This window comes from Onychostoma macrolepis, chromosome 24 (assembly GCF_012432095.1).
Source record: "Onychostoma macrolepis isolate SWU-2019 chromosome 24, ASM1243209v1, whole genome shotgun sequence".
In the NCBI taxonomy this organism is placed as follows: Eukaryota; Metazoa; Chordata; class Actinopteri; order Cypriniformes; family Cyprinidae; genus Onychostoma; species Onychostoma macrolepis.
This window is the reverse complement of record NC_081178.1, coordinates 909,717-919,716: the sequence shown is the minus strand read 5'-3', so window position 1 is coordinate 919,716 and position 10,000 is coordinate 909,717. Positions and strand designations below refer to the sequence as shown.

The following is a 10,000-nucleotide window of genomic DNA, read 5'->3' as shown; positions in this document are numbered from 1 at the left end:
AGAAATTATATAGATATTAAAAAACAAATAAATTAAGAAATGTTTAAAAAAAAAACATAGCAAAATATGAAGCAAAACCTTGGAGACTATTAATAAAAAACTATTATAGCACCTAAATGACGCTAAAATAACACTGATTGACATGAGGATGATCATAATTGGGGGTTCATGTCACATAAATGACTGAAAACCCCTGGGTTTAAATCAGTTCTCCAAGATCCAGCAGATCCTCAACTGATGCAGAACCTGACAGGAGACAGGAGTCAAACACAAACACACACGTGTGCAATTCATGAAGCCAATGGAGGCCTGACCCCGGATCAGCACATTTATCATGATCACAGTCCCGCTCCATCATTACTGTGTTTCAGAGCAAAGCACTTAACCCAGAATGCACTGGGGCGACTCGCTGTCAGTGCAATTACTGCACAAACCCAAGCTCATCCGTGTGACGGAGAACACACCTGCATGGCTTCAACCCTGCCGAAACCAAACGCCACGGAGGAGCGACTCTAATGAGGCAGAAAGCTTTTGTTTGGTCCCTTTCCCTTCGCGAGCGGCACAGATCGCAGCCCTGACACTTCCTTAAAGGCGAGCGCGATGACAGAATGTAATTTCAGAACGTGAACCTGACAGCTTAATTGGTCGCATTTCCACAAATGAAGTTCTGCAACAATGAGTCTTTTGAGCGGCGCTTTGTTCCGAGTTTCCAGCCGCAGAATGAGTCACGCGCTTCTGAAATCATCACAAAACTGTAACAGCCAAAATATACTGTTCTTCAATAATAGACGGACTGAAACGACGCTTGCAACACATTTCACTCCCATAATGCAATGCACTTTTAGTCTTTGAGGGTTGTGCATTTTATATATGCAAGTTTATTTACTTGCTCACCAATGGATTCTGAATGGGTGCCGTCCACACCACTCCAGTCCATCAGTTAACATCTGGAGAATCAAGACATTTTTATAATAAAAATAGAGTCCATGATAATAATAATAATAATAACACTTCCTCCAGTCATAAAGTGCATCTCCTGTCGTCTCTCGCATCAAAATCCAGCCACATGTTTGTTTAGATCTGTTTTGGCTTGTAAACAGTGCTTGATCTGCAGATTTCTCTCCTGATTCAGACCAGAACACTGTTTCACTGGAGGAAGCGTTATCCAGTTAACAAGGAATGGTTTGAGAACGTTCTGGCAAGGTTCTCTCAACGTTATAAACAAACATTCTTCCAGCAACATTAACAGAATGTTAGTTCAGAATTATCTGGTTTATAATAATGTCCTCAAAACAATATTCATACATTGCTTATGGAACTTTTTTCCTGAAATGTTTCAGTTGAACGTTCATCTAACGTTTTTTAAATGTTGCTACTTGTTTCAGAACATTCAAAAGTAACATTCCCATGATGTTTGCAAAATGATGTTTCCTTAATGTTCGCATAACCAAGAAAAAAACAAAAAAACATTCTTCAAAGGTTGTCAAATCCAAAACACAACATTCTTAGAACATTTTTGTTGGATGGAATTATGGATTATGGACTCGTTTAGTTAAAAACGTCTTAATGCTGGATTTGTGTCTTCTCCAGATGTTAACTGATGGACTGGAGTGCTGTGGATTATTGTGATGTTTTTATCAGACTCTCATTCTGACGGCACCCATTCACTGCAGAGCATCCATTGCTGAGACACTGATGCAGAGACACACTTCTACAAACCTGATGAACAAACAAACTCATCCTGATCTCGGATGAACTGAGGATGAGGATATTTAATTTTAATTTATCAGACTCTCATTCTGACGGCACCCATTCACTGCAGAGACACATTTCTACAAACCTGATGAACAAACAAACTCATCCTGATCTCGGATGGCCCGAGGGGGAGCACTTTTTCATTTTTGGGTGAACTATTCCTTTAATAACAGACAGACTAGAGCTTTAGCGCTCGCAACCCATTTCACTTCCATAATACAATGCATTTCCTAGTTATTCAACAAGCTGTTTCAGATTTAAGAGCAAGTTATTCAACTTGGATGATTACGTAGATATCGTTCTCAACAGAATCAATCAGAGCAGGAAGCAGAATCAGTGTTTTTTCCCGTAAAGGAAACATGTTTCCTCCTGCCACATTCCTGCTGCGTGAGCTTGCTGCGGTATGTGCTTCTGTTTGTTATTCTAGTGCCACAAATCCCAGTCTTTTACTGCCACCCAAACAATGAAAATCCCCTCCGACAGGACGGCCAGCACACAATCAGATGAGGCTTTTACTAGTTCATATGAACACCGTCTCAGATACTTCTCCATTCTGAGAAAAAGTGAACATGGAGAGAGCACATCCAGCTGACAAAAAATATATTCTAAGAAAGTTTTGCTAACTTTCCCATTAGAGGTATAGCTCACCCAAAAATGACAATATTGTCAGCATTTACTCGCCCTCATGTCTAAGTTTCTTTTTTATGTTGAACACAAAAGAAGATATTTTGAAGAATTTAGAACCAAACAGTCGTTGGTCCCCGTTGACTAGGAAAAGAAATACTATGGAAGTCAATGGGGACCGTCGACTGTTTGATTACAAGCATCTTTCAAAGTATCTTCTTTTATGTTCCACAGAAGAAAGAAACTCGTACAGGTTTGGAACGACATGAGTGTGAGTAAATTATGACAAAAATTTCATTTTTGGGTGACCTGAACGCCGTTTAACTCCATCGGAAAGCACCGGCTGATAACAGAAATCTAACATGAATTATGGCTGCAATGCAATCATAAAAACAACAATTATATATCTACAGCAAATCATAAAAGTACCAAAAAATATATATATATGATTTGTTTGATGACCAGCATTCTTCAAAATATCTTCTTTTATGTTCCACACAAGAAACTCATACAGGTTTGGAACAACACAAAATTTACTCATTTACTCATTATTCATTTTGGGTGAACTGTCCCTTTAATTTACAAAAATGTTATTTCTGAATGTTCTCTGAATGTCCAATTTTTTTAAAAATGTTTCAGAAATGTTTTTTTTGTTCTTGGTTATATAAAGATTAAGGGAACATTCCATTTTGTATCATTTTGCAACATTATGGGAATGTTACTTCTGAACGTTCCGAAACAAGTAGCAACATTTAAAAAATGTTACATGAATGTAGCAGCATTGTTCAGAGAACATTCAAAAGTAACGTTCCCATAACGACTGCATGGAATGGAATAATGTTCCCATTCACATGAAAAAAACTAGATGTTTTGAACATTCAGAAATGACATTTTCATAGCTTGATGGGAATGTTTGCGAACAGATTTTTGTAAGTTGGGTGTCTTTTTCTCCGGAGAAACCGTCTCATTTCTTTTCTGTAATTGTTGCAGTGGCTCTTTTTTAATGGAATCTCGGCACCGCTGACCTGAACGGCGTTTAACTCCGTCAGAAAGCGCCGCTGCTAACAGATCGTGTTAACATGCTCGTTCCTTCAGATCTAAAGGTTATTATTTTAGATTTATTAGTCAATTAAGAGCGTGCAGAATGAAATACGGCAGCGTTCTGCGGAAGATGAATGCTGCAGGCTGAAGGAATCGGGACTCACTTCATACTGTTTGATTATGCCGTACGTCTGGAGCGGTTCTCTCCATCTGAGGGCAATCTTCTCCTCGTATGTGCTTCCTTGGATGGACTCCTGCGGAACGGCGCCGGGAACTGGAAACACGAGAAAACACAAGAAATGAACAAAACAGCGAGACACAGAACTGATCAGAGTCTGCTGATCAAACCCATATAGATTTGAAGAGACTCTGATGTGTTTTAAATCAATATTCTCTTGTATTCAATATGTAATGCTAAAATGAACGGCCTCCAAGCATGAGAAGGATTATTCATCTATTCAGTCAAAGGAATATGGAAGCGACCCGAGGCCTGCTTGCTGTTCCTTGACCTCTGAACATCTCTCCAGAGGTTCCTGCTTCAGCCTTGACAGCAGGCTTCTTGTGTTTTCAGTGTTCCTCATCAAACATGCTGTTTAAACAGACGCTATTGTGTAGGAGAAATAACACACTTAACACTCAAACTCAAAAGAACCGAAGCCATTCATGGCCATTCATGATGGGGAAAAAAGCGTTAAAGAGTTCATTTGTTGAAAAAAAAAAAAAAAAAATGTTATTTGGCCATAGCCAGAAAAACATTTATTGTATTATTTAAAAAAATAAAAAAATAAATAAAATAAAAATAATGTCAATTTTTATCATACAGATATTTTGCGCTTGCAAGAAAATGTAGAAATTAAACACATACATATACATATATATATATATATATACACATTAATATATATAAAATGCTACAGCCAGAAAATACCAAGAATTTTTTTTTTTTTTTACTTTTTAAAAAATAAATGTCATTTATCATACAGACTCCTAATATTATATTAAGTTAAATGCGTTGTTAAGATCAAACTTTCGTTTTAGCAAGAAAATGTTTAAATTAAACTTGAATTATGGCTGCAGCCAAATCATTAAAAAAAAAAAAAAAAATTAAATACATTTTTTTAATAAGTCTTAATATAACATTAATATGAATGTTTTGTTTTTGCAAGAAAATTCATGAATTTGAAATCATAACACATACCAATGATAATAAAAATCATAATTGCTATTATTAATAATAATAATAATAATATTGTTTTAATAAAATGTATCATACAGACTCTTAATGTATCATTAAGATAAATGTTTTTGTTTTTAAGATTGTTTTTTTTTTTAAAGGGAATTTCAAAATGAAAAGAAATACAGCTAAATCATAAAAATGCCAATAAAATACATTTTTTTACATAAAACATTTTATTAAAAAATGTCAATGTTTTTCATATGGACTCTTAATATAACATTAAAATGAGTAAGTCTGATGCTGCAGCCAAATCCTAAAAACACCAATAAAATACCTTTTTCTTTTTTTTTGAATAATAAGTTGTGTGTGTGAATGACTCTGAGAGTAGCATTAGGATGCATGTGATGACTGACCGTCCTCGTCGGTCAGCACGGGGAGCTCCTGGCTGTCTTTGACTCCCTCGCGGTTGCGCAGTAGCAGGCGGATGCTGACGTTGGTGTATGGAGGCAGGCTGCGGATGGTGTGCTGCGGCGCGGAGCTCAGAGTATCGTAGCACGTCTCCTCGCGCGTCTCCTCTTTGCCGTTGGCCATGTAGCGGTACTGAACTGTCAGATTGTAGCTGTAGCAGCGCGTCACGTTATATCCAAACGGCTCCCAGCGCACCGTCAACTGCTTGGATTTAATGTCGACGACCTGCAGCCGCCGAGGGCCGTGCATGGGATCTGAAACACAGCAGAACCACATGCACTGTGCTTAATAATGCCTAGAAAACACTATTTTATCAGTTGCATTTTAAGTTTCATGTAACTCTAAATGAAATCTCCATTGCTTTTGTACTAAAAAAAATGACTGAAATTCTAAATTAAATGAAAAAAACTAAATATATTGTCCAGAATCATCTTCAAGGACCGTGCATTGAATCTGCACAACACAGTTGCATTGTAAAAAAAACACAAAAAAAACACATGATGCACTAAATTAACAGACATAAAATGTATAAATATATAAATATACATATACATATATACACACACACACACACACACACTGTGCTTCATAAAAGTGTAAAAAAACTTAAAATGCAAGAAAAACAACACTTTATCAGTTGCATTTAAAATTTTGTGTTATTCTAAATGTTTTTGTACCAAAAGAATGACCAAAGTTCTAAATTAAATGAAAAAAAAAAAAACGAAATATATTGTCCACAATCATCTTCAAGGACCATGCATTGAATCTGCACAACACAAGAGAAACAGTTGCACTGTAAACACATAAACCTACGATATCAAAGACATGTTTAATAGTTTTTTAAATAGATTTGTCTTTCTTATTTTAATATATATATATATATAGGAGTCAAATATGACCTGGATATATTTTTGTGGAGTTCACCCAATTATGGATATTTTGCATATTGCATTTATTATATGTCTGTCTGGAAGCGTGATGCCGGTCTGTACATACAGTATCTCTGATGAAAGCTCTGCTCCTCTGTTCCCTCAGGAGCAACACGATCAATTTCCATTCTGGGTTCAATCTGAGCAGCATTTCAGAGCAATTCAGCGTTTCACACACATCGGCTGGCGATCCGAAGCCCCAGACAGGCAATCTGACGCTCCTGATGAGGAACAGGGAAGCTTAACCCGCTCCGTTCCCACAAAATTGTTTTTACGGAGACCTGAGCAATCGAGATGGACCCATTACATACAAAACTATTCATAGCAGGGTTTCTGCAGACCTTTTTAAGACCTTTCTACACTGTAAAAACTCATATGACCAACATGTGTTTTTACATTACTTTAACTCATCAAAATAGGTTAAGCAATTTTGTTAACTTTATTTTATAAGTTTTATAACTCCTTTTTTAAGCCAGTTTAATGTAATTAATGTTGAAATGACTTGCACTTAAATAAGGCAGCAATGTATTTTTTTACAGTGTAAGACTGAAGGAAAGAAAACTAAAGGAGGACAACATGGTCTCTAAATATAAATGCCTTTTTTAGCAAGACTTCAAAGTATAAAAAAATACAACTTCCAACAGACCTCCATTACTTTTGAATTCATTTAAAAATAATAAAAAGTTCTGAAAATGGAAAATGGTCTTGTTTTCTATTAATTCAAGGTACATTTACTTATGATGAAAAATGATAAAGTCTTGTTTCATGCAAAATCGATCGAAATTTTGATCGATCAAAGAAAAAAAAAAAGAAATATGTCAAAAAAAAAAATCAACAACCATCTGGTGGTGCTCATGTAGTGATTAAAAATGACCATTTTATTTATTTATTTACTTACTCACATAGCAAGTGCCATTTACCAAATTTCGTACCATTCCGATGAATTAAAAAATGTAATTAATTATTATAATAATAATAATATTTTATATATATATATATATATATATATAAAATATTATTAATTTTAATAAAATAAACTACATAAAGTTTTTTGGTCAAAAAGACTGAAGAGCACCAGAGGGTTAAAATAAGACACATTTACTAAAAAGTCAAAAGAAAGAAAACAAGACAAAAATACTGAGGAAGATGTTCATTTTTTGCATTGCATGCAACATTTAGTGCCACAACTTTATGCATTTAAGGCTTTTTTTAATGCTTTAATGCTCAAAGGTGAATTCAGACTTTAAGACCCTTAAAGAAAGCCGTCAAACGCAGAGTCAACCGTGTGTTTGCTTCCCAAAGGCCTATTTTCTGACGAAACACAAGAGAAGCACAAAGCAGAGCGCAGTCTGCGAGGGAAACGAAGCGAAGGCTGATCTTTATTCGGCGCGTGTGTGGCTGCAGATTAAAACACGGCTCTGGAAACACCTTTTAATCAGCGGCTTGTAAGAAACACTGGAGGTGAGAGTGGAACAGACCCGAGACGGGACGCATTCATCATTCATTCGGCTCAAATCAAGCTCTTTGTGGAGCCTCTCAATTACTTCTCACTCAAACACACGCTTAACGAGACAAAGACGGTGTGTTAAACGCGTCCGCACTAATGTACAGTATCCAGCCGCTCCTGTAAAAACGGCTCATTAAAGATGAACTGCCATCCATTTTTCTGAAGGAAACCGATTGCGGCTCATCTTTAACAAGCTTGAGATAATAGGCATTATAATGTGAGACATCGGAGGAGTTTTGCACAAAGGATTCAGGAAGCAGCTTGAATCTCTGCAGCAATTAGATGCTTTGGACAATACACTCATGATAATACAATCAGATGTGCAGAACAAGGCCAAGAGCACTATGGGACGGGTTTGAGGAATAATTCATATATAAAGGATGATGCTGGTTGATTCAGTCAGCTGGTCATTGTCACAGAATAAATATGGAGATAATATATTAATTTGAGTATAAATTAAGGGAGTAGGGAGTAGTTATCTGTATCCGCATCGTTTATATATATTAGTAACTTATATAAAAATAAAATATTTTGTATAAAAATATAATATAATAATAAAATGTATACATTATATTTGTCACATTTATTTATATAATATATTAATGTATATTATATAATATATTATTAATAAATATAGAACTTATATCATCTGGAAAACAATATATATGAGTCCAGGGTTATTATGGTTAACTAAGAATAAAATAAAATAAAATAAAATAAAATAAAATAAAATAAAATAAAATAAAATAAAATAAAATAAAATAAAATAAAATAAAAAATAAAATAAAATAAAATAAAATAAAATAAAATAAAATAAAATAAAATAAAATAAAATAAAATAAAATAAAATAAAATAAAATAAAATAAAATAAAATAAAATCTCATTTAGTTTAAACTGATGTACTAAAAATAACTGATACTAAAACTGTTTTTAAATGTCTATATATTTTTATTTCAAACATCAAAAAGAATTATTAAAACTTTAACTGAAATTAAAATAAAAAATATATATAAAATGAAAACTAATAAAGAATTATTAATAAAAACTATAATGTTATAAAATAAGTTTGGTATCCACTAGTATAAGCAATTATTAATAGCATAGTAAAGTAAAAGTATAATAGTATAGTAATTTATTTATAAAAATAAAAAATATTATAAATATAAACACACACACACACATATATATATGAAAAATAAAATAAATACATATATAATATTTAATACAATTTATTTTTTTCCAATGATATAAATTATATATTTATTTATATAATATATTTAGATATTTTCATTCTTTTATTTGTAATGAAAAAAGTAGTTAACTACAATTTAAGTGATTTAATTTATAATAAAAATTTTTACAAATAAATGTAAATTATAAATAATATAAATATTATATAAACAATACACTCATTATTCAAAATTAGTCAAACTCCAGCATCAAAGCCGCGTCTCCATCACGTTCTTCAGCGCTGACAGTCGAGCGCTTTTAATCTCGACACACAATAAAAGTGTTTCCTGTGGCGACCGGCTCCTGTTGCTTTGGAGTGCGAATATGAAGGAAAGCATTGGCGAGAACAATCAGAGCACTTCAGCGCTGTGCTATTGAGAAATATATCCGGCACAAAGAATAGCAAACTTTCGAAATGAGAGCTTGATATTCTGCAAAAAAGGAAACCCAGTGATTTTCCCTTTCAGGTTGAGCCGAAGGAGTCATTGTGAAGAGGATGAGAAGAAGGACAGCGGTCTGTGATTGAGCGAAGTGCTGCCTTAACAGCAGAGGAGCGAAACCCTGCTGATCCTGAGAGAGAATAATGAGAGCCGAGCTTCTTACAGAACGACTGCGGAGAGAGAAACTGACCAGAGACACCACACCACTGAGAGCGTCTCTTCTGCTCACCAAGGCTGCATTTATTGGATCAGAATAAAATATTATATTTACAGTACACCATAAAGATAAAGGTGTACTGTGAATTTTAAATATTATATTTTAATATTTGTGACCCTGCAGCACAAAAGCAGTCATAAGCAGCACAGCTATATTTGTAGCAATAGCCAATACATTGTATGGGTCAAAATTATACATTTCTCTTTTATGCCAAAAATCATTAGGATATTAAGTAAAGATCATGTTCCATGAAGATATTTTGTAAATTTCCTACCGTAAATATATCAAAACTAGTAATATGCATTGCTAAGAACTTCATTTGGACAAATTTAAAGGTGATTTTCTCAATATTTCGATTTTTTTGCACCCTCAGATTCCAGATTTACAAATAGTTGTATCTCAGACAAATATTGTCCAACAAACCATACATCAATGGATATATGGAAAATCGGTTTTGTGGTCCAGGTTTTGTTGTGGTTGTGTTTGTTGTGATGTTTTATTTCAGTTTTTGTCATGATGTCTTATATAAATGATCTGTTTGTGAGGTTGATGCTGCATATAATTGCCTTGTGAAGGGACAAATAAAGTCTACTACTTCTATCAAAAATGCA

The 10,000-nt window shown here is 34.0% G+C and overlaps 1 protein-coding gene across 10 annotated transcripts in view; it reads right to left on the bottom strand.

Moving 5' to 3' along the window:
* ptprma (protein tyrosine phosphatase receptor type Ma) overlaps positions 1-10,000 on the bottom strand; it is a 270,941-nt gene that overhangs the window by 123,075 nt on the left and 137,866 nt on the right. For all 10 annotated transcript variants that reach the window (XM_058766082.1, XM_058766073.1, XM_058766079.1 and 7 more), the window contains exons 8-9: positions 5,011-5,319; positions 3,585-3,694 (exon numbers count right to left, since the gene is read on the bottom strand). In XM_058766082.1, the coding sequence (XP_058622065.1) occupies positions 3,585-3,694; positions 5,011-5,319 (419 nt within the window). The remainder of the gene's footprint in view (positions 1-3,584; positions 3,695-5,010; positions 5,320-10,000) is intronic.